The sequence below is a fragment of the Rhea americana genome, unplaced genomic scaffold (assembly GCF_003343005.1).
Source record: "Rhea americana isolate MKP2758 unplaced genomic scaffold, rheAme1 scaffold_40, whole genome shotgun sequence".
Classification (NCBI taxonomy): Eukaryota; Metazoa; Chordata; class Aves; order Rheiformes; family Rheidae; genus Rhea; species Rhea americana.
Window position 1 is genome coordinate 1981953 of NW_028186535.1, and position 25930 is coordinate 2007882.

The 25930-nt window shown below is 37.2% G+C and overlaps 1 protein-coding gene across 3 annotated transcripts in view; it reads right to left on the reverse strand.

Moving 5' to 3' along the window:
• Nucleotides 1–1620: 1620 nt before the first annotated feature.
• The window catches only part of ZNF704 (zinc finger protein 704), a 94879-nt gene continuing 70569 nt past the window's right edge, over nt 1621–25930 (reverse strand). Inside the window, exons 7-10 of one of the 3 annotated variants that reach the window (XR_014896973.1) lie at nt 21545–21639; nt 18437–19744; nt 11671–11889; nt 1621–2079 (exon numbers count right to left, since the gene is read on the reverse strand). Coding sequence is in view for 1 of the 3 variants with exons in the window: in XM_085314322.1 (XP_085170448.1) it covers nt 19633–19744; nt 21545–21639 (207 nt within the window). In the remaining 2 variants the exon portion in view is untranslated. Of the gene's footprint in view, nt 2080–2114; nt 2661–11670; nt 11890–17331; nt 19745–21544; nt 21640–25930 lie in introns of those variants that run through there. The other 2 variants (XR_014896974.1, XM_085314322.1) reach the window with 2 other exon arrangements.

Sequence of the window (25930 nt, forward strand, 5' to 3'; positions counted from 1 at the left end):
CCTTGTCTTTGAGCAAGACATTGTGCTATTGTGACTACAAGACAAAGCCGAGATAAAGTGTTACGAGAAATTTGTTGACATTTGCCTGGTGTTAAAATGAATGCATTTGAAAGCTCTTCTCTTTTCCTTTCTCAGCAATTGCAATATAAAACCTTCACCTGTTCACAGTGGTATCGTCTGGGGATAAACAGGAAAACACAATTAAGGAAGGTGCAAATTCTTATTCTCTTTCTCTCTCCTCTTTAAAGATAAATTTAGACCATAAATCTTAGTCTAATGTTTATTTTTCATTTTGACAGCCATAAAAAGAAATGTAGCTTGGTCTTCATATCAATACTGTATTTTTATAACCTAAATATTTTTCTTGGCATCATGAAAAAGAGTGGGTGTAAGTGGGAGAAAAATGTTGGCAGTTAAAAGAAATAAGCTAGCAGACAATGCATTTAATTAAGGGGCACCAAAATAATGTTCCTGTTTTCTAAGTAGTATTTTCATTGCTAACAAGTTGTTTTGGGAGCAGCAGCTTTCTACTAGAACCTCAGAGGAGAAGTAAAATTATATCATAGYGATTCTGTAACATCAGACTTGTAAAACAGGTCACAAAGGTATCGTTATAAAAGAAAAGAGGATAGCAAYATTTTAAGTACAAAATGCATAGAATCTTTCAACAAAAAGATGTACTTTTTTGTGCAACCAAGAGTATTTGAAACCAAAATTTGAATTCAGCRAATTATTTTCGCTCAAAGAAAACAGCAGAGGTTAGAGGAAGTTCTTGGTACAAGCAGAGAAGGAATCATTCTGTCTCAAAACTTTCTAAAGGTATCTGACCATCTAAAATATTTCTAAACTAAATGTACATAGTCACTTCTTAAAAGCTTTTTAGAACAACTTCAATGAGAAAAAGCCTGTGGGGAAGTGGAGAAGAGGGAGTGGAGCTCTCTGACCGTGGACTAAACTGAAATCCTTTTTCTTTTAATGTTTTTGCTCTGCACAAAAATGAGAAAACGTTATTTGCATAATGGCAACTGTAATCGTCTGTGTGTCTGTCTTTGGGAACATAAATTACAGCAGAGGTTATAATCTCTTAAAGCGGCATTTAATTAGCAGGATTTAATCTGAAATACCACTAAAATACTTACTTGCTAATTATATGACTTCAAATCCTCTCCTTTTTATATCTAGAGGAATTGACTGAAGAAACTTTACTTCCCTAGTCGCAGGTCTCTAGGCTACAAGTTAGAGAGCTTTGGGTGCCCGCCTGGCAGCAGCGGGACTTCAAAGACGGACTCCTCCAGCAGAGGCGACCAAAGACGGCCGCTCGCTCCAGCGGCGCCGGAGACCTGCCGCCTTCGCTGCCTGGGAAAGACGGAGCCGTTCGGACAAGCAGCCTGAGTGCTGGTCAGAAGATGGTGCTGGGCAGCAGCCCGGGGTCTCTTTGCTGGTCTGAGCCCGCATTTGAGACCAGGTTAGTTTAGAGACATCCTTTCCTACAGCTGGAAGACTCTGCGCGCATGTGTGCAGTGAGGAGGTATTGCCCGGGGAGAGAAAAGTATGAACGGAAGAGTGATTAAGCCACTCCTTAAATTTAATAATTTATTTTATACTATTTATATTGGAGCTGGATTTGCAGAACGTATTAGCCAAAGAAAAGCTACATAAGACCTAACAAAGCCAGAAGGGGACTTGTGAACTTGGGCAGAAACAGTTTAGTACTGTGCCCCCCCCCCCAACTACTCCCAGCTTCAGGCATGTCTCTCCAAGTTTAAAGCAGTAGCTTCACCAAAGTCCTGTTCAAACTAAACTTTGCGTATCAGAAGTGTTCCCCGTGTGCACGCGGGGAGGCTGTGCCTCTACTGCCAGGCGAGAGCAGGGCAGTAGGTTTACAGCAGGAACACGAGWGAGTTCCTCCCCTTTGGCCATAATGCAGCCACTTGTCCCTCACAACGTAATCGAAGAGGCAGTTTCCCACATCCAGGCTCACGCTGTAAAGCTGCTGTTCAGCGCGGAGGCTGTGCAAAGGTTATCGGTCACTCGAGCTGATCCTTGGCCGTCGTGCTGGCATTCACAGCTGTTGAGGAACTAGATTTTACAAAAACAGAGAGGAAAAAGATATACACAAAGGGTTTTATTACATGAATAATTTTACATACTCCTTGGTAGTTAGTCAGCTGCAAGTGCATTTCTTTAATGTTTTGTGAACATCGTAACAGTCAGAGTATTTCAGCGGCACAGCCAGTATCCGGCTGAATTCAAGCCAGTGCAATTCATGACATATAACCATAAACAGGAAATTACAGGTCTACAATGAGGTTAGACTAGATAGCAACAGCGTATGTATTGTCACAGCAAAGCATTACAAAGTATGAAAGCCCAGTATTTCAACTATCTCTAAAACGGTATTTGTACAAACTTGTCATAGATACCTAAATGGAAGGTTTCATTACATCAGTAATACATCATGTCTTTCTCTATTTTATGGGAGATATTTCAGTATTCAAAACTACCGGGGGCAACAAGAAGAAATGTAAACATCTGGTGGTCCTTTGAAAGTCCATTCTGAGAGAATACATTGTGTGCCACAGGAAAAGTGCATTCTAACTGGTGGGTCTGTTATGGCCAGTTTGACTCAAATTCACATAGCACCAGGTATTTATCCATTTCTGCAGTAAAAAGTTAGAAAATCTTTGTATTAACTCAGAAAAGAGAAAACAAAGTCAAAAGATTTTTTTTTCTTCTTCATTTTTTAGAGGAATAGCAATTAAAGTACAAAAAAAAAAAAAAACACCCAACATTTAAACAGTTACTTCCTATGTACAAAGGAACCGAAAGCTAGCAAAACGCATAGCCGGTGAACAGTCTTTATTACTTTTTCCTTCAGGTTCATGCACCTGAATATATAAATTTATTTACAGGTGGACATACATCCACAGAAGTAATAATCAGAATACTTCTATTTGGCTAAAAGTGGTATAAAAAAAGACAAAACACTTTTTTCAAATACTTTCCATATATATATATATATATATATATATATATATATATACACACACACATACATATATATAGGTGTATATATATATATATATAAAGTATTCAGTATTTCCATTAGTGACAGAGTTGGAAGCTCTTTCTCATTTTAAGAAGTAAATTTTGTGATAGTAAGTGACAACAAAGGACTGGCCGTTGCAGTCGATGCTTTGATTTGAGGGCTGCAGCTGGAGCTAAAGCAGGCCCGCAGAACAGGTGCAGATTGCAGAGAAGTGCAGTAGTGTCTTTCTGCTGCTGTTACAGGCCACGTCCTGGAAAGGGAGGTTACCAGCTGCAGAGAGCCTCCTGCACCACACTCGCGTATCCCTTCAGCCTGCTCTGTGTAACCTTCCTGGGGGCAGATCCTCTGCGGATATAAATGGTCATAGCTATGGGTGAGATGGCGATTGGTAATGGCTGAAGCTGCCTGTCCTCAGGCATTTTTTCAAGTCAGGGGGTTCTGTGGATCACATTGTAAGGGCCCTGGTAAGAAATCTTCTTTTTTTTTCTTTTTTTCTTTTTCTTTTCTTTTTTTTTTTTTTTTTATCAAGCAACATATAAAAGCATTGCATTCTTTCAAAAGGACAGTGTTAAAAAGAAAATCCCAAAACCTCAGAAATATTCTTTATGCAAACAGAAAACTAGCATAGTCAGCTAGCTCAGTAAATAGGAAAACATGAATTCCATGCTAATTCTTGAAACAAATATAAAATTAAGGTCTTTAGCCCATCAAATACATACTGTAAAAATATTTTTAACTGAATATAACCCAGAAGAGTGCACATCTCTGGACAGATAAAACACTACTGCCTTTACACTGCTATTATATATTTGAATAGGTTGCATATAAGCAAAATCTTTCTTTGCTGTCTAGTACGGTCTTGCTTTACTCTAAAGCAAGATGCTCTTAATACATCTTCTTTTTTTCTCTCTCTCTCTTTCTGTAGGATAAACTGTGAGAAACATACACAACAGGGTTAGGTCTGACCCTTCGTGTCTTGCACACGCCAGCCCTGAAGTCCAGTCATTGCTTAGGCTGGAGGACCAAGTGTTTTGGTCCTTCACCCAGGGCCGCTGCTCCCAGGCGGGAGCCCTGCCATGCCTGCTACGGGGCGCGTGGCAGAGCTCTGCGAGAGGAGGTGGCGAGAACCAGACTGGGGCTGCAGAGCGGCTGAAAAGGCTCTTGCCGGGAGTGGGGGGGAAGATCCGGGCAAGCCGAATTCGCAGCAGCCTCTTCCTTGCCACAGCTTGCTCTAGAGCAGCTGCAAGCTCCTCCTGACCAAAAAGCTGCAGCGCAAAAAAGCGCAAGAGCCTCTCGGGCCGGAGTGGCAGCAGCTGCGGCCGGGCAAGCGCAGGCACCCCATCCATGCCTCCCTGTCCTTGGCCTTCACCGGAGGCACAGCGAGAGAAACGCACGCTGAAGGAGCCAGGAGCACCTTCAGCTCCTACCGTYTGGGAGCTGCTAACTTAGGGGAAAAGGTTGGATTTGAATCAATTCAAGATACAATATGCAGCTGTAGGAAAATGCATAGTTCGTGTGCATACATTCATTTAGCAAGATCAAAGGAAGTTTCTTTGCTGTGCAGTTTAATTGCCATCTGCTCTCAAGACAAATCTACAGGAGACCAGTTAATCACACATCTTGTGAGTTAATGGTAACTGAATGGTATTTCCTAAATAAAGAATTAGCATCTTTTTCCTCTTGCTTTTTTTTTCTTTTTTTAACATATTTTCTCACTTGTAGACTTGTTTCTGTAATAATGTATACAGGACTTTGGGATTTCATGAGATTCTTATTTAATTCTCATTATTTGGGTATTAGTGTCCCTGCTCTGAGATTTAACAGATATAAGCCTTAAAAAATGAACAAAATCTTATTTTCCATGTGTTGAACGAGCTAGATTAAAAAGTGATTTGTTTAAAATGCTGAAATTCTAGTTCAGCAGAGAATAGTGCTTTTTGCTTTTCTGGCAATAGCTGAGCTTACTTATATTTTGAAAATAGTACAAGTTTGTTCACTGCTTCTATTTCAATCAATACTTTGAAATCTGACTGTTTCTTATTAGGAATGTCTGCTGTCCTGAGCAACCTTGAACTCACAACTGTCATGTGCCAGGCAGGACAAACTTAAAAGCAAGCCCTAGRCCTTGGTATAAATTATCTATTTTAATCTTCTTTCCCATTTGTGCTTTTTTTTTTTCTTTTTCAGAAGAAAAATTGCTTTCTCTTTTGTGATACCTATTAAAACACAGTGGTTTGCAACTAAATGTAACTTTAGCAGATATTAGTACTTTTTACTAATCAAAACACTATAAATATTTCATTAAGCAACTAAATGACTTTCTTCATGATTATTCATGTTTCTGTATGCTCCTAATTTTAACTTCCTTGTTAGGAAACAGTAGTTAATGCACTTACTAGATTACTTAGATTTTTCCTTGCAATATTTATTCAACCTTATTTATGAAAATTGCACAAAAGCATTTTTAAAACTAGAGACTATTATGTCAGGTAATAAGGATACATAGGAAGGAGARTAAATTTATTAAAACATTTTTCAATCAAAGTAAAGAAACATTTACTATAGCTAATGAAGCAATCATTCGCTGGGAAATGAAAATAATTTTTTCCTTACAAATGACGAATATTAAAAGTGCAAGAGGATRAAATTTGCCCCTTCTAACTCTCAGTGACCAGAAACAAACTATTCATTAATCTGAATTGCTTGGAATAATTTGAGAAGAAAATATTCCTTCTGTATATGCAGAAGAAATTACTCTGTCAAAAGCTGGTCTAGTGCATTAACAAACTCAAGAGCTAGTGCTTAGCAAACAGATTAATTAATTCAGTAGTCCTTCTTTAAAGATGCAAGTGCAAATATATACTTTTATAGTATTTTTAACTCAAATATTTTCATAGACTTTTAATGCATTAATACACACATTTCAAATAGTTTTCTTAAATTAAACACATTTGCCACATTAGCAAACGTTTGGAGTGTCATCACTTGTACAGAGAATTACTACCCCAGACATCCAAAGTCTATTGGAAGCGCTCTCGAGTCACAGTGCAGAAATACGCAGATGCATACACAAAAATGCTAACACTTTTTCTCACAGCAAACTTCCTAGAGGAAATTCGGAGAGCCCAAATCTGCACACCTTTGTCTTAACACTGAAACATTTCTGGCGGTGACAGAGTGCAGAGGCATTTGGATCAGTTCTGGCCATGAAGCTGTGAATTCCCGCGCAGCCTCCGGCTGCTTGTGCTGCATGGAGAGAGCGGGATGGGCCTAGCACACGAACTGGGGAGTCTGAAAAAGGTCTGCGCTGTGCCATTTCCATGGGTTTTTTTCCATCTTAAGAAAAACGGGGGTGGGGGGGGTGGCTGCTTTTAATCTTCTAAGAAACAGCTTTTAGCTGTGTGCAAGTCGCTCGCAGTGGAAGGCAGCCACCCACCCCTGCCACACCAGCTCACAGGCTGCCCCCAGGGCACAGTCAGATCTGACTTTGTTAAACGAGTATCCGGTACATGCAAAAGTGTTCTCTCTCTTCTAAGCTTTTCTTCAAAAAAAAAAAAATACAGAAACTAGCTGGGTAGCACAACTATTACTCGTGCTGCCCAAAGGACAGCCACCCTGGAGGAAGTCTACCCTTGCACTTGTTCCTCAGATAAACGGAAGCTGATTTTCCAGAGATACGATGCAATAGTGCAAGGTTTCAAGCCGAGCTTTTTTCCATGTCTACAACACCTTAGCAGTGCTCCACAGCACTCCTCTCTGTGGTACGATGTGTAGGTAATGTTAATCTATTTTTTCTCTTCAGCACAGTACCTTGTTGTTCACCAGTTTTAAGCACATAGCTCGCACGCCATTAGTGGTGCACTAGTCATGCTCAAAGACCACAGGTTAGTCCTTGGAAGGACAAAACAGCTTTATAGCATGTGGAAATATTCAGATCCTGCACTTTCTTCATAGGCAAAACTGAAGCTTGCTTAAAAATACCAAGATGACACACTGGCAACTCAAGCTGAGACTGTATTAACAATACGAGGATCAGCAGTTAGCTTTCACTTGCACCTATGGTGTAAAAATGAGAAAGCATTATGTCTTAAAGTCTCACAAAAAGAACTGGGGACTCTGCCAGATGTTTTGAAGAAAAATTTTGGCAGGGGATTTCACATCACTATATCAAGGACCTCAGACCTCTGCGTGGTCTGGGCATATATTGGCTCATCGGCCTGGAAGAGAGGAGTCTAGGAAGGCTAGACCCCAGGAAGCAAATTAAACCATCACAGTCTCTCTTCCTCATTTACTGCCACTGTATTTTGTTTTTTCAGTCACTATAGACTTCCAAATTTCTAGGTGTGATTTGGAAAAAGTACAAATTAAATGGCCTTTATTTTCAATATACTGCATAACACTTTAAGGGACTCTGTGCTGGGGCAGTGTAGTTGTTCTATGTTTAAAGCACTGACACTGGCACCAAAAAAATCAGAAGCTAAACTACATGCAATAGTATTAAGGGCTTTATATTTAACACTAAAATCAGGGGGCATGGAGTTCTTCACTAGTTCATTAAGGAGCAAGAAGATTGCTAGAAGTCTTGTCTTGTCTTGTCTTGTCTTAGGACACTGGTTCCCAAAACTGGAGGGGATGAAGCCAGAAAAAATAAATGGATGTATCATTTTCAATCTGGAAGTGGGTTTGTAAGTATACAAGTTTGAAGAGCTACTGTTGAAAGGAGGTAAATACACAGTTATGTACAAGTTTTGAAGGAATATAGTACTCAAATGAGTTTGGCCTTTCCAAAGACAAGGGGCTTTTCAGACTGCCCAGAATACAAAATTGCATTAGGTTAGGGAAAAACATAGCTCTCTGGTAATTAAGATAAACTGATGTGAACTTCTCTGTTAACTCTTTTCTTCATTTTAATCTGGCTTGTTAAATAAGTTTGTACTTCTTTAAACTAGATTATACTAACTTTTTAAGAGCTAAATCCATTAAACTAATGCAGCTTTTTTGTGTAAACAAATCAAATGTCTACTATTCTCTCTTGATTACTCATATTTCATTTTAAATTATGCTATCTATCAACATATTGAATTTACTAAGTGGTAAATAATTTCAGAAGCTATCATATTTCTCAATATTTCATTAAAATATTTCTGATCTAAATAGTACACTTGTTATATTCAGGTTTTTTAATTTGCATTTTTATAAAAAACATTTCATAGTTAGTTTCTAGTTAAAACTAGATTAACAAGATTTTTATTATTTAGTATATCAAAAATACCTGGCCCAACAAGTGAAAATACATACAAAGTGCAATGCTGASCAAATTAAAGGTCACTAATTTTATGCTGAGAAGGGGAAATGCTATACTTCTAAAAACAAAAAATCAGAAAAAAATGCTTTTCAGAAAGACCTTAGATTTACCTTTTATCCCCCAAAAGAAATTTGATGATAGGAAACAAAGGAGGAAGAATGTACACGGGCAGATGTTTCCCTTCTGTGACTGAAGAGAGTCAAAAGGATACCTGCATCTGAAACCTGCAGTGTTACACAAGTGGAGTATATCAAAAGTCCCATATGCAGGAAAACTGGGCAATTGGGCTTTTGTTTTTTTTAACAGTTAGTCTCATAGTCTGTGTTAAATTCAATCCCTTTTACAGTAGAAATACTTCTTTTTTATGAAACAAAATATAACTAGCGTATGTCAAGAAAATGTAATTGCTTTTTCACAGCTAGAGTTTAAAAAAAGTAGTGCAATTTGATGTTGACAGTTATTTCCTTCTGTTAGATTATGAACCTTTACATCCCTCTTGGCATTCCCCTCACTATTACATTGACATTGTAATACAAAAAGCTTGAAAATTTGTACTAGCAAAGCAACTAAGAATCTTTCTATTTAGGAAAATCCCTATTTGCTGCCATATCTGGCTAAGAAGAAATTCCTGCCTTTCCATGGTCCAGAAATAAGATAAACGAGATAAAACCTCCCCCTTCAGCCCTAAATAGAACTTGCATGATCTTATATTATCCCTGAATTACATCAGACTGGCTCCAGGATGCCCAGATCAGGGCAGGATCGAGGTCCAGCAAAGCTGCCTTTGATGTCCCTTAAGCCCTTCAACCTTTGCTTAGCAAAACCATGCCTAGTTGAGATGCAGTCTCCTTCTCTAACATGGAGAACAGAGGTACAAAACCAGCAAGGTTCTGGTCTTTATGCATCTTATTTTATGCATGGTTGAAGCCAGCATAACCCAGAACATTTTCCTGTAGACATGYTTCTGCCAGCACTGAAGAAGAGAGGAGGAGCGGCTGGGGGTAGCAACAGCCCTTTCACTTGTAGTACAAGCTTATGCCAACTTAACATGCTTCAATGTAAAGTGAAATGTAGAGATCTAAATCTAAAATATTCCTGAAGACACAGCTCTGAGGCTGTAGGACACTAGTGTACCGTTCCAGGTGTCTAGGACTACTCTGCACAGAGCTAAGTTGCATGATACCAACATTGTGTCTAAGCCCAGCTAGGATTCAGAAAGACAGATGTCTTCTGCCTACTTCTACATGAAAGTGCTCTCATGTGACTGACACGATGATATCTGGATCCTTGCAAATGCAATCGTGGCTCTGGTGCTTTTTTAGAAATGCCACTAGAAAGTCATGGGGCAGTGCCCCCTTCATAAAAGCCTCCTAACTGAAACATTTAGGAATGGGAAAGAGTTGGGTTTTAAATCTCTTGAGAGTCCAACTCCCATTGGCCTGGTTTGAGGGCTTTTTGCTGGGTGGTAGTAAATCGTGGGAAGCAAGCACTGATTCTACTGAAACAGTGCCATAATTGAAGGTTACTGTGCTCAGAGAAAGCCCAGAAGGAAGCCGGCTCCCACTTCCTAGTCTAGTAGATGCAGCATGCCTCTGGAAGGAGGGCGGCTACAAGCTCTAGTTTCAGCTCTGAGGACACTGTATATTGTTCAGTGACCTTTTTTAACACAGAAACCTCTTCAACAATCTTAATCTCTGAAAAGACGAGTATCACTTCAAAAGAACCTTTTGTCCGTGAGTCAGAAATGAATGTGGACAATCTGTTCCCCCAAGACGGTAAGTGGACACAAAGGTCCTGAGCATCCGTGATCAGCTTGCGCTAGCTGACAGCACACCGACTGTGGCAGTAGCTTCCCCTTACAACAGGCTGGCTGTCCTGGATCCCATTCTGAGAAACCTCTTTACATCTGGTGTCAGTAGCATGGATTACRCACTTACTTAAGACCATGTGCTTAACAGCTCTTAAATCTGTCATTAAATGACATGTCCGTATACTTTGGCAGTACTAGAAACTAAGCTAAGATCTTCCAACAGCAGTGCAGTACATGTCTGGGTATGTATTAATCTTTTGAGCAAAACCTATGAGCAAAATTCTCTTCTTAAGCGCTCAAAGACAGATTTACAGTTTCATACTTCCAATTACAGCAGAACTAGTCACACTGAGGAAAATCCAAGTACCTTCATTCTACTACTGTTACCTATGTGAGCAGTCCTAGTCAATGAAGCTATTCACAGGTACAATGGCAACTCTTCTGAGAAAAAAATGTAATGCTTTGAGGACTATCTGTTACAATGCTATCTGCATTTCACTCTTAATTGTATCACAAAACACTTTATCAGGATCATAACTTACAAAAAAAGAAACCTCTGTAATTGATTGCCTCAGAATAGTGCAAACGTAATATGAAACATGAAGCATTGGATCTCTTGGCTACAGACAAAATTCATGAGAGCTTAGTAAGGGTTGTTTATTTCAGAAAAAATGCTTTTGGCTTTTCTCTCTCTTCCTCAAATTAATTAGAATTAATTCCTGCTAAACTCTTGTCATGACTGGGGAAGAAAAAAAAAAGCTTTTTTGACTTACAATCTATACAAAACAAGATCTTACAGGGCATTTCATCGATGTTTTTTGAGTCACTGGAGTTAGTCTTTTATGSTCATTTATATATACACATCCAATATTAAGTAACTATAATTGCAGCATCTGATCATATTTGGCTTAAGATATTTCTGAGAAAAGATGTTACATATTAGAAGGAAAGATAAGGCAGCAGGATTAAATATTCTATTAAAAAACTGCAAAAAATGGTAGACAGGATGGTAGAAACTTTTCCTTATGCATACAAAATAGTAGTGTTTTGATAGATGAAAAATACTTCTATCAAAAAAAAAAGCAATAAGGCTAGAGAAGTAACAGTACAATAAAAGGTGCTATATCTAAACAAGGAAAGCAATTGCTGTGCTGTAAGGTTTACTGTGCATAACTTTTTATCCTTAAGCCACTAGCCTTAGTCACTAATGGAAATGGCCCAAGACAGAATGGTTCATTCTGCTGTAATCCAATTCTGAGGAATGTTTTTTTCAGGTCTTACCTTATTAGCTCAAGCCTATTTCAAATAATGTCTCTATAAATTTAAATTTGTCCTTTGGTCCTTTACTAGAAGAAAGTCAAAAAGTGAAACCAAGCATCCTTCTTTACAACAGACCTGATTATTTCAATCTTTTAGTTGATTCTGGATTCGAAGAATAAGACAAAAATAGTGACTTGTATGTCATTCCTTAACAGTAAAAGTATACGATAGCAAGATGCAACATACTTGTCAATCTGTATTCTGTTGAAAGGTCACAGTGCAGATGGAGAGGAGAAATTCACTTAGAAATATGCAAGAGGATCCCTCAGTTCGACTGTTCAAACACTCTTCCTAACTGACCAGTGAACCAACAAAGTATTCCTTTTCTACTCTTCGCTTGCCCTTTTGCTTGCCCCGTCTCTCCTCTTCAGTCTAAGCAGATCATGCTGCATAATGAGATTCAGGCTGGACAGTACAATGAACGAAGAAATCTCTCCATTTGAAAAGTTGTTTTCAAAATATAATACAATTTCAAGCCAATTCTTGACAATTTARGAATGTTTTCACAATTAGAATACAAATTTAAACAAAACCCAATGATAAAACCCAAGAGATAAAGCAGAATTTTCTCTGAACACTGAAGTAAACACTTTTTGACATTATTGGGAATTTCAGACTAAATTATGTCCATAACCAACATCAGTATTTCCTCTTCTTTCAGTAATTCAGACTTTTTATAGCTTTGCATTGATGTTTTAGATTTCTGCTACCATGCTAGACTGCCCACTACTATTCTATATAATTTACAATTCCCCTTCTCATCTTTTTGGTTCTTATGGAATCCCAAATCCTGTTTCATAGCTTATAATAAATGGTTATAATATTCTGCCACCACTATTGTTTCAGAGAGGTAATACAAGCCCCATGCTTTAAAAGTTAGTTTTAAAACAGTGCACATTTCATAATGATGTACATATTCACACTACTTGTTTCCATAATTTAGCCCTTTAAGTATTGCACCTTGTTAATAAGGCTACTGTCTAGTTTCCTTTTCAGTAAAAGTACTGATGCTTTTTTAACACTAAAGGTTACACAAAGACAACATAATTTGTGACATAACTGTACAGTATTCCTAAAGTTTTTAGGTAAATATACTTATTTCTTTGTAGCTTCAGAACTCCTGTATATCCAATTCACTGGAGAAGTATGTAAGGAATACAGATGGAACTATATAAATTTATATAAAGTGACTTGTTTGTCATGCATTTTTTGGATGTGCTCAGGTAAGTTCCTTTGAGCTTGATGGCAAATAGACAGCTTTTACAAATCTAAGCAATGCTTTCATATGCTAAAATGTACATATAAACTTGTCTTCTCTTTCCCTTTGCAATGCAAAAAATACAAAAGACCTCAATCCTCTAAATTTGTCTAAATACCAGATAAATTGCATAAAATCAGAAAAAGATTGTCTTACAAAGTGCATATTTCAAACAAAAGGTATAAGAATATCTGTTTTTCCACATCTTGACTTCAGAAAAGCATAGAAATATGTGCCTAACTTCAGAAACACGAAAAGTCTCACTGACAAACTGTCTGAAAAAAGTTAAACGCATACTTGAGTGCCTTGATGATTCTGAGTCTATAACTGTTATTGGACTATCTACTTCTGTAGTAACTACACCTGCTTTATAGATTATACGCATCTCTTCCATGAAAGATTTGTTGGTATCACTGTGAGAATTGCTACAATTAAAAAATGACACTAAATATTCTGATGCCATGTGCCATTTACACTTTTAGGTCCTACTGAAGATTCTGGTCAGTACAAATACTCAAGATTTTGGGGAACGGAGTTCCTGGATATGATGAAAAAGATTTGATAAGGAGAAAGTATTATGGACAAAATGAAAATTTCTTCATAAACAATTGAAGAAAACTTGGGGAACTTGTGCATGTATTCTTTCAAAATAGTAGTTAATGTGTATTAACTTTTGTTTTAATGAAGTCGACAGCTTCACATATACAACTTTTGTAGTGGCATGCATTTTCTTTTAATTTCAAGGGGAAATTAGCACCTTGCAAAGCAGAGTACTCAATACCTCCAGGATAGCATGCTGTCGTATTATTTTTGGTGGCTGAAGTAATTTGATAAAAAGTAATCCAACTACAGACAAAGTATGCTTTGACCAAGGAACTGTATAAACAAGAATTCTTTATATTTACAATACATTCTGAAAAGCTTTATACAAATGTATAGATTTATATTGAAATTACGTTATGGTTCAAGCTCTTTTTCTACATTTTTTTGTGAGTTAAAAGGTATTTTTCCTATTTGGAGTTATATAAGTTATAGCATTAAAGTAAAATAATTTTCACCAATTAGTGCTTCCTTCTAATTTTAGTAATTCAAGAAGCCACAAATTGATCCTTTAAATTTTGCCTAGAATAGAAAAAAAAATCAAATTCTTACCCATTTTCTACTCAGATAGAACTACATCCTGCATTTATAGCCCTCTTACCTTCCCTGAAGAAATTCATATTAACTGTATCTTTTTTGTTTTTTGTTTTTAACAAACATTTTAGTAACTTCTGTTTCTACGGACATTACTTATTACATGCTAACAGCTCTAGTGCATAGCAGAACAAGATAAAGACTTTGAAGTCTAGTATATGATCTTTTTGAGGAGTATTAGCTATAAATGCAAGTCAGAAATCGTGAACTTCCTGTTTGGCAAAGATGGTAAACACTGACATTCAAACATTTTTAAGGGTCAGAGTGCATCTTTAGCATTGAATTACATCAAAAATTTTGATTTGGTCTTGAAATCCTACCTCATTAGTGTAATACTGTTTACAATCTCAAGTAATAGGAAGGCAAAACTAATATTTATATTGCTGAATTAATTTCTCTCAAGGGTATATTAGCTTTCTCATATTTAGAGTCAAACATTGAAGGAAAAACTCTTCTTCTTAAGATGAGTTAAAAAAAAAGCATAACATTGGTTTGTTACTACATTAATCTATTCCATTACATTGCATATTATGAGTTTACTGATCAATTTTTTTTTTCTTTCAACAGTATAAGCAAAAATAGGTGCAAACTGTATCTCATTTTGCTTAGGGCCATTAGAAATATACTAATCTCTATTTTCAGAGTCTTTCTGGATTGTTATTGAAAATGGTCTATGTGAAGCAGAAACAAAAGGGTTAGCATTTTTTTTTATCACCACATAACCTCAAAAGTTATAAATTGATGTTACAAATGTTCTTTAATCTTGCACTCAGATAGAAGTGAGCGGTCTATGCAAAAGCACTGTAGTGTAAGATGGAAAAAACAGTTCAGGCTGACATTATCAACTATAGTTGTATATTGGAGGGTTTTTTTGTAATCTTGGAGAAGCTTTTCAAGCTCAAGTACCTGCAGACAGGGGCTGCTTATATTTAGCAGATAACTTCTGTATCTAAATGACCAGCCTGATTAGTTTTTGCTAGTGAGTTACTTTTTAGTTATTTTGCTAAGGGTGTCATAAAATTCTTCTGAATTTAGACTAGAATAAAATCTCACTACAGTGTTTTGCAATGGCCACAAGCTATCTATATAGGTCTCACTTTGAGCACTACCACCTATATGAAAAATTGAATGAAGTATAAATATAAGTCAAAAATACGATTTTACAAACATTTCCTGATCAAAATATTTTTAAGACAAGGAACAGCGTAACTTTTTCCTACAAAGACTGTTCTGAAGTTTGAATCAACAGAGACAAGCCTCACAGGTAACCTGTAGGTTTCCACACATGGCCAGCAAGCTTCTAAATTCATATGTAGTTTCTGAGATGGTGTTTCAGCGTATTTACAGATCAGAAGGAAAAAAAGAGATCATTTTGCATTGCCACATGTAGAGCTGCCTCTGGTTGTCCTGATTTCTAGGCAGGCTGACTCTAGCTGGTCCCAGCCCATGGCAGAAAACAGAAAACCATTCAGGCAGTCTCACTGGAGCTGGATAAATGGGGAGGAAAAAAAAAAAAAAAACAGGTCTGGTCCAAGGAGGAGTCAACATCTGTGATACCGCCTGGAGCTGGACCCCATTTTTAAATGCACGTCCTACAAGAACTGTCTGCTACAACTTTGCATTCTGTTGTGTTATCTACTTATTCGTTATCTTAAAAAATGAAGAGGAGAAGGAATGAGAAAGAGATGTATATTATAGAGAATGGGTGCAGGGAGTTCATAGATCATTAGATAGCTAATGCTCATACCAGGCTGGTTAAGTTTGATAACGTGATTCAACAGACGGGCATTCTGTTCAACTTATTCACACAAGCAGGCCACACAGGTCTGGTTTCTGTAACAATGAATGACAATAGGTCTTAATTAGAAGTAAGTGTAAACATGCAAATTGCAGTGGAAAAGTTTTTGCTCACTTTGCATCTTGTTTGTTCACTTACACTTGTGCAAGGCACTAGAGAATTAGGCACGCTGTTTTGGGTGGAAATAATTTTATGAATAAGATGATCAGAATACTTAATGCCCAATATCTACTATTTCACAGAGAAGCAGTTGCAACACAATCACATTTTAAAATTGCATCTGAAATTCCCACTTTTTAAATAATTTTTTTTCCCAGATCATTTTTCATGGAGTAGCTGAAGTGAGGTTGTTGCAGCAGGAAGACTCCAAGAAACATATTTGGGACCTAGCTGTTGATATCAAGTCTGATATCAATGCTGGCAACTTCTATCACCAGCATCAATACTAGTAAGTGGTCAAAACTAATAAAATAGGTCCTTCCATTTTTGTATCTTAGGGAGAAATTCTGGCTTTTTCCATATATGAGCAACATGTCCAAAGACCTGTAGCGTATGAGCAGTGCATAATGAAGTCTGGCCATTCTTTCTGACTGCCTTGGAGGGGCACAGACAATGACCTATATCCTACAGAGAAATAGAAAGTACGAGAAATGATGTGTACTGATGGTGGTAGATGACCAAAGCATTCCAGCTTGCTCTTCTGTGGGAGACAAAGAAAAAATCCTCTGGTATTGGAAGGCCTTTGTGGAACTCTGATCTGAATCAGACAGTAGGATAACTTAAGACAATACTAAAGCAATATATTCAAGAATGGAAGAAGTTATTTCAGATTACCCTCTGTGATGCCAATACAAGAAAGGCATTGCTGACATTTATGTCCTTATGTCCTTGCAGGGTATGTTAAGAGAGCTAAGGAGATCTTTGTGGATGCTGAAGCAGTCAGCTAAATGTTCATTCAGACAGCATGAAGTAATCTGAGTAAGAAACACAAAGCCATCTGAGTGTTCTTGCAGTTAAAGAGGGCAGTGCTGTGTCTGAATCTTACAGCCGTAAGATTCAAAACTGATTCAGTATAAACTCTGCTGATCAAATTTTGTGTAAAAATGCTGACAATTTAATTTTCGCAGAGCAGGATTTATGCTAGATCAAACATTTTCTGCCCTCAGTTTGTTAAAACAAACCTTCTATCATGTTTTGCTAAATTGTAACTTTTATGCCTATTATTTAATCCAAATCAAATCTATACCAGAGGGTGAACTAGTTTGGCAACAAAACCATTGTTCCATGATCATTAAAACTACGTTTACTCCCTTACACTAGACAGACTTTACTCTTTCATGTAGAAATTTATAAAAGATAATCTTATTAGATTAATTTGTAAAGTGCCCTCAGGAAAGGTGCTCACGATGCCATGACATTATAGAAAAAACATACAATCTAATACATTATTTTCAAAAAAAACCTCCAGAGCAAAAAAAGTGAAAATAGAAAAGGAGAACAACAAATAAATAAGGAAATATCGTAAGTCTAAAAATGGTCAAATTAATTACGAAACTCTTTATAATTAGTCTTCGAGTATTTGAAAAAATGTGGGGAAAGCTAGTACAAATATCTTTGAAAAGATTCAGATTTTCTAAGTTCCCTCAAAGTAAATACACAAACAGCAAACTCAGTGTTTTAAGATGAAATGATTAAGAATTACTAGGAGGTATTTTACTATGGAAATTAAAATAATACAACAGGCAAAGAAAAACCATGACCCACATCTTACTAAAAGGAAAGATAATAAAGCAATGGCTATGTATATTCACCAAAGTTTAGCTTCTTCTTTTATAAACAAAGTAACTTTCTCCTCCCTGTTAATCCCAGATTTTWTATATATATACATATATATGTATATATATTCCAGGGTCTTAATAGATTTCAGAGTCTATTTCTTTTTTTTTATATGACAACACAATTGGGCACAAAATCAAGTAATTGTGTGCATGCAAGCACATCTTGCCACTTGTGCATTTAAATTACACAATTTGTAAACAACTGAAATAGCATGCTCAAATTAGGCATTTGATTGCCCAATTTACTCGTTCAAAAAGAAAAATAATGATATCCTTTAGTGGCTCCTATTACATATTTTACTGCTTAGTACTACTACACTGATTTCACAGTGTATGTTCCAAGCAACTGCTTTGTCACTTTGTGCTTTTACATAGGCATAAGCAGCAATGCACACTTAGTAAAGCTATCAAGTGAACTTTGGACCAGATTTTAGAAAGCTGTTTAGATACTCAAAGTCCCCTTATTTCAGTGAGGATCAGGCAGCTTACACAATTAAAAAAAAAATCTGGTCTCATTTCAGATGGTATGAAAAAGAAATCCAGAAATTAGTGGGCCTGCATGCCTCTACTAATAGGCAAACTTTTGCTTGGGTGGTTTTCTTTGTGGATGTCTTGTTTTGTTTCACAGGCAAGTACTGTTTAATGGTATACATTCATATCCTAGGAAATCCTCATATAATTTTTCCACTGTAAGTAACAATTAATGGGAATTCCATGTAAATTGGGACAGAACACCAGCTGTCTGCATTCAGGTATATATTTTCTAATGGACAAAGATAAAAAGTACCCAAATTTATCCAAGTACTGTCAGTATAAAAACTTGTTAATTCAGATAAGAAAATGAGTTAAGAAATGGACTTTTACCACAAATACGTTGCTCCTTTGCTGTTGTACTTCTCTTTCTGGGATGATGTTGTGGAAAGGGGGTATTTTCTCTAGCAATTTTTTGTATAAAATAGATGTTAGCAACTTTAATGGAAAAGAAAAACTGAGCAAACCATTAATTTAACAACAATCTCTCGAACAGGAGAAAAGGAAACAAGAGCAGAACTGCTGGGCTGGATCATGTCCCTGAATAGATATTCCATATAATCCTAGTGGCTGCATTTACCAGTTCTTTATATGGCTTCTGCAGCAATAGATGAGCTGGTCCAATTGTTAATCCTCCCTAGAAAAAGGGAGAGCAGTAAGCGAAGCTACTGGACCCCAATTATATTGTTATGGGTTTCAATCAAGGATCAGTGGATTTCTTCCCTCAATTTCTGTTGTGACAACATCTGCTGGTGACTTTTCATCGCTGCTTTTCTTCCTCTAGAGGATCAAAATCCAATTTGGTACTTAAATTACTTTGTTCCACTCTACTGGTCTATGTCTGGTTTAAAAATCTTCCAGGAACATTGCTTGTCCTTCTTGCAAATTCAGACTTTTCTCCTATAAACAAACAGACAAAAATCCAACTCCTCCCCACATCCCCCTTCCAAAAATATCATATAACCATGATCATTCATATTAGGAGTATTATTTAGCAGGCTCCAGTCTTGGTACAGCTTTTGTTGAGTAAACTGTAGCTTATATGACTTTGAAGTGTTTATTAGAAAGCTTTCAAAAGAAAGATCTTCGTTCCAGGAAAAGAAAAATTGTTCAGTTTAGTTAATACAGATGTTCACAACACAGAGACTGAAACGGTTAAAAATGGTCCTAAGGAGCAAGTAGTTCATAGAGTTAGCAAAAAAATTAATTTTTTCCTTTCTTTTACAGAAAAACACTAATAGCTGCTCTGGTTTCAATACTTAGTTAAGACAGAATTTTGTTGCATGTTCCTGGTTTTGTTTTTTTTWWTWTTTTTTTGCTCTATTGCTCCACACAGGTTGTGATTAGTGCTTCTCCTCGGCTACAAGTGCTTCACTTTGAAATACAAAGCTCTTCAAAAAAAAAATCCATTAAAAAACCCAAACACCACATCACTGGAGGGAGAATGGGAAGTAATACAGTGCAACTGCAGCAATCTGGTTCTGCTGCTGTCCTCCCCCATCCCCAAATCCTCTGCATAATTCCAATCTTTAGTCGATGAACCTTTGGCAGGCCTTCTTCCACCGGCAGGCAGTACACCACATATCTCTGTTCTCCATCCCATAGACCTTGCGACATTTTTTCCCCTCCCCTCTAGGCTTCCTGTCAGAAAGAAAGGGAAGTTTGTTAGCAAAACATTTTTGTAGCTTTATCACCCTAAGATCAGTAAGCTAAACAGAGTGCAGAATGGAGGGAACCTCCAATGTTTCAAAGGGATTTTTGTTTGTTTTCAAGAAGCTGATAAAGCAAATGGATAAATGGCTGTGATCGCAGAGCTCTGAGGGATCAGTCCTTCTCCTCACCCTGCTTCTGTAGGCTCTGTGGCAGCTGCTGGACCTGCTCCGCTACTCCAAGGCTCATCTCAATAATATAAAACTCTTACTTCAGCCAACGACTAACTCTTATATAGATATAACCTTACTTTAGCCACATTAATGCCAAGGCATAACGGATAGTTGCAACTASTCTGCAATGCAGTCCAAGTCATGTCAGACAACAATTCTCTTTGCTTTACAGCTAGGGTCCAAATACTTTGCATGGCTCTGAGCAGCAAAGCTCTCTCATATAGACTACCGTCTCAGACAGTAGCTATACAAAAGAGGGGAAAAGCTACTAATTCTYAAGTTTATTAGTCCTTACTTCAGAGATTGCTTTGAGCTTAGCTATGAACCAACTGGAATAAAAACCCAGTTGATGAGAAACAAGTTTTAACCCTTGCCCATAGCTGTAACACATTCATGTGTGTTCCTCCTCTTTCACCTCCAAAGTCAGAAAGGCAGGGAGTATTTGTTTTAAAGCTATGCAATCGYCATATAGTCCACCTTATAACAAATACTTAAAGTTCACAAGAAAAGTTTAAAAAATGGTTAAAGTAACTGTTAAAATGGTATTTTTCTATTCAATATGTATCCAACCAGCAATCTTACTGAAGAGTGGAGCTGCAAGGAGTGACCACTGCTCCTAACAGTAGTGCCAAAATTAGTCCTGGCATTTTTAAATCAAGAGTACAGACAAAATTCTTTATATCTGTGTTAAATACTGCACAGCACAAAGAGGAATCACCTGGTGATTGCATACATAAGCACATTTTGGTTACCGAACATTCATTAATGGGCAGAAGCCATGAACTGGGAAGATTCCAAGTTCAGTTTGTAGCACATACAATGATCTGAGAGTGACAAAGAAACTGAGAAATGTGAAATTTTCCTTTTGCTCTCAGTTGCTTTTTAGAGTAAAATCACTTCAAGGACTGTGAAAAATTAAAGAGTTTCTCTACTGTAAGAAACTCAGCATTAAAATTAGATTTTTGAATATAATCTTTTAGACACAGTATTTTTTTTAAAGCAGACTCTGGTCAAACATTGGTTATCTTTAATGGAATGGAATGTAGCCTATATCCAGGAAGACAAGGCAAAAAGTTTTGCTTTTATCTAATTTGTTGTAAGATATGTTCTTATAATTTAATTGAAGTCAAATATCACACTGAGTTAGTGGTGATGAACACGTAAGACAGCCCAGCCTCTCAGGGAAAAAAAGTAAAGCTATGTAATGAAGCTCAAACTAGAACAGTGGATCTGAATAACCTCAGTTTATGGGGAAACTTAGACTTGCACCTGAGCTCCAGATTTTTCTGGCATAGGTCCTGGGATTTTGCTTCATAGCCTGCCTTGAGCATTTCTCAGCAACTCATTCTTCCCCAGATCTTTAGCTTTGATGGTAATGAAAAGGAAAATAGGTCTAGAATGCTTATTCTGAAGTATTCTAGTAAGAAATTGCCTGACAACTGGAATCACAGTTGGTGCTGTGGTTCTTCTGGTTCTCTGGTCACTGACATCTTATTTACTAAATAACCTCTAAGTTCTGAAGCTGCTGCTCTSTCAGTAGGAGCCAGTGGTCCCATACCTCAAGCCAAATGCTACTCTAGGCGGTGATGAAAGAACTGTGTGGGACTGTTTCTGCTCTCCACTCCCTGCAGGACGATTATGAGTTGGTGACACCTGTCAATACAGACAAAAAAGCTGCTTATGAAGTACATACAGGTATGAATACAATATAAACACACTTTTAATTCTTTGGCAATGAAGCTTCTGCTGGTTATCATAGGTAAACAGAATTTTTCCCAGAAAATACAATTCATGATGCATGGTGGCAAAGGTATCCAAGGAAGGTTATTATATAATAGGCAAACATAAGTAAGTTGAGAGGCTATTTAGAAATATGTCCTTTTAGCATTAGGTACATTATACTAGCTCCTTTTATTTCTTTGAAATAGAGCTAATTAGAATATAGACAAGCATTATTTCAGTTTGGGGAAAATACAGAAAATGCATGCATTCACTCTTTCTAAGAACTCTGAATAGTTCTTACTAAAACTTGTTCCAACTTAAGCAGAGAAAATAGCTGGAAGAAGAAACATCATTCTGTGGTASAAGATCAGTACCTGTAACTCCCTATGAAATAAAGAGATTTCACATGCRGCTAYAGTCTGTGACTTTGTATTCTTTAAKGAGATACCAGCCTTGGAGAAAGAAGTTGCTATAGGACTTTTTAATGTATCCCTCAAGGTTTTAATGAGAGTGTAATATGGTCCTTCTCATCAAGGCTGCCTACAAGATGTAGTGAGTAGTTTCCTTTTCTCTGCACTCAAAACTTCCTTACCTTGTTTCCTCTTCCATGAGGGGTAGGCAACATAATTCAGCATAAAGCTTGGCCTTAAATAATTTCTGGTTTATTTGCTACTAGGGGCTTATTTTGCTCCTGTGTGTGCTTTTTAACAGCAGGCATGCTTTCAACTTTTACTATCAGCTGGCAACTACAAAAGCTTGATTTAGCTGCATGTGCAGCTCACAGTAATAACACTCTGCACAAGTTCAGACTATTACKTATAGAATATTTCGTATCTCCAAAGTTGAAACAAACTTCCTCTTTCTCTGCCTTATTCTCATTTTATACATCCACAGCCCATACTAGCTCCTTTTGACCTATCGCTCCTCAATATTGAGAACAGCTTACTGTCTACTACAACTCCCAGATGCTCTGCAGTCTTTATTTTTAAGGTATGTTTTAAGGTATGGCCTCCCTAGATGCCAAGGATTATCCAAATTCCCTTTTTTTCTTAAATACAATTTTGCATTTTGCACAATTAAAACACTTGATCTGAAAAGGGCTCAAATTAACAAATGGAATATAAAATGATATATGATTATCCTGTGTTTCAGTCAATCCTTCAATTATCTAGAAAACAGATCAGTAGTGACTTCATATTTGTACTTCTAGATCAGTTATGAAAATGCTTAAAAACATCAGCCCTACTATGGAGGTGATGCTGCCTCAGTAAAGAAGATTCTCAAATTTTAAACATTTTAAATCCCACAAAATTTGGATATCTATCATCATTCCTATCTAATATTCAACATATTCCTCAATTATCATTGAATAAGAAAGTACTTCCATGGCCCCTTAAGGTATAAGCACATTACCTGACTGCCTCCAAGCACAGAATAGAATTGAGTAGTAATTGTGGTGCGTAGACTGTCTCTCATCTCATACGCCAGGGAGGGTCTCTACACTATGGTTACCATGGATTAACACACCAAGAAGGCTAGACTGTACTGAATTTGATAGTGTATTTTAACATACTTTGCAGTAGGCCTAAAAAATACCAGTTGGCCATACTCCTTTGTACTCTACACTAGGTGCATATTAAGAGGAGGCCTTAGAATTCAATCCTTGCCCTTGGAGGCTTTTCACAATTGCAGTGTTGTCTATGCAAAGAATTAATGTGAAATGATACATYTGTTAAAACAGAAGTCTTAGAGATTTCAATTGTGGTTCCCAGAGGGAACTATAGTTACAAAGAAGATTTGTGATCTGTAAAATCAGATAATAAAACTCCTAAAATTTTCTTCTGTTCAACCTTTTTGGGTTTCATGAACAACCAGAAAAGTATCAATACCTCACAGCAGAGATCATGCTGGAGTGCAAGACAAATTTTATCTTATATTAATAAAAATGGAACTGTATGGTCAGCCTGTTCTCCAGTATTAAGTGATACACACTTCACTGCTGTTCATCCCACTAGAATGGCTTGTATAATTTCATTCAGCTTCCTCACACATGCCCATCATGGAACGGCTGAGGCTGGAAGGGACTTTTGGAGATCATCTAGTCCAACCCCCTTGCTCAAGCAGTCATGACAGCAGGCTGCTATGCCTTGTTTTCAGACAGTTTGTTCTGAAGTGGTAGTGCAAACATGAACTTGTCCCTTTCTGCAGCACATGGAGAATCCTATCTAGCATTGATTCTTAGCTGTGCCAACAGTCACCTTTCTCTTGTCCCTGCAAAGCAATCTTGATAGAAAGGTGTAAACTTCCAAAGTAGGTCAGAAATAACTTATGCTTGGCTCAGAGGATAAAGATTAAGGACTGTGAAGGTATCCTTAACTTTCCTCCTTCAGAGCTAAAGACTTGCAGATAAACATCTAAGGTTAGATGCTGTGAATATCTCAGAGCCTATAGCAGTTGCTCTAGGCTGGCTGATATGGTTTCTAATGTAGTCTAATCTGGGCTAATTGATATTGAATCTGCTACTGATTGATTCCTACTGAGGTACTGCATGATCTGAGGAGCTTAGGGACTTGCTGAGAAGTACATGCAACATTCACAAAGGCATTTATGTGTTGTCCTGGTAAATCTGCCCAGAGTGAGGACTTAATGGAACTCATAATACGTGCCTGAACACCCATGTTCCTTGGACAGCAAGTGGGTAGAGCTCAGTGTCATCAGAATTCRATGTCTGCAGTAATGAATGTGGAGGCACCGAACGTGGATATCAAAAAAACCCAAAAGAAGAATGTTGCAAGAAACAATGGCTTAGACTTGCTCTCTGAAGTTCCCTTTGTTGGTACAGCCATGCCTTAAATCTCAGGGAAGGCATACACAAAGAGTCTCACGCTTTGTGCTCAGGACATGAGTTTTTACTGTACAGGCTCTGTTGCACAGGCTAGCCTTAAATAAACCTCATGTGAGGAGGAGAAGGTGATCCACTATACCAGTACAGCTTCCTTACAGTAGAGAGGTTATTGCACTCAATGTAATGGTGGGAACTGACAGTGCCATGGTTTTACAACACAGTATTTAATTTACTTTGAAACTAGAGAGATGTAACATGCAGTGACTTAATACCACTTCGCATTTACACCCTTACTGCACATAATTTCCCATTGCAGGCAAGCCTTTATAATTCTTAAATGACCTCATGGATGACAGAAARGTGAAATGTGTGAGAACTTTGAARGGTTTTGATTTTTTTTTTCTTTTTGGCCAAACAGCCTTATAAATGCTGTTAGACACAGATACAGAAACAGCTTATATGGTTCCCTGAGCTATCTGGAATAGCTAATTCTGCTGTCATCGCTACTTTCCAGATCTTCCTATTGGGATTATTTTTAAATTGTACTTAAATCATTGGCATCTTCATATAATTCTCAGAAAGTGATYTGGCATTTCTTAAATTCTTTTGAGAACTCTCAATTCTATAGCCACAGATCAACTTTATTGCTTGAACAAGTAAATTCAACACATATGTATCTAATCCTGTCCTCTTCAGTGTCTAATTTACAATGTTACTAATTGCATTTTTAGATTCTCAACACTATTGGCACCAATTTCTGCTACTGCACAAAAGGAGCCAGTTTCATAATTACTCTATATCAAACCCATTGTTGTGAAATCAAATTCTCGAGGAACTTTATGGATGGTGTGCTCTGTCAACGCGCTCTTGTTCAAATTGCTGCCAGCATGATATCTTTCACTGTTAGTTCTTCCTTGATGGAATTTAATAAATATTCATTGGCAGAGTGCAGTGTAATTGATTCAGCCACTTTCATTTTTTATCAGCCCTGCAGGATGCCACAGCCTCTGCAGAAAATCTCCAAGATTTGCCAAAGGTTGACAGTAAGAAGCTTTGGAGATTCATTTGGTGAAGAAAAGAGAGGGAAATAGTATCTGTTATCACCATGTCTAATATTCACTGTCAGGAAAAAAAAGGCTATATGGTTCTTCGGAAGAGTAATGTGCCTTATGTAACACACTAAAAATTCATGAAGTGTAATTTTAAATGAAATGCTATGATATCAAGCAGGTTTATAGCAAGAGAACAATCACTGATATGCTGAAAAATGCTTTCCAATAAAAAACAGGATATATTCTATGCATATTTATTTCTATTTATTATATAGAAGGTTTTCCACTACAGAAAAATGATTTACATTCATCTTTAGCATCTACC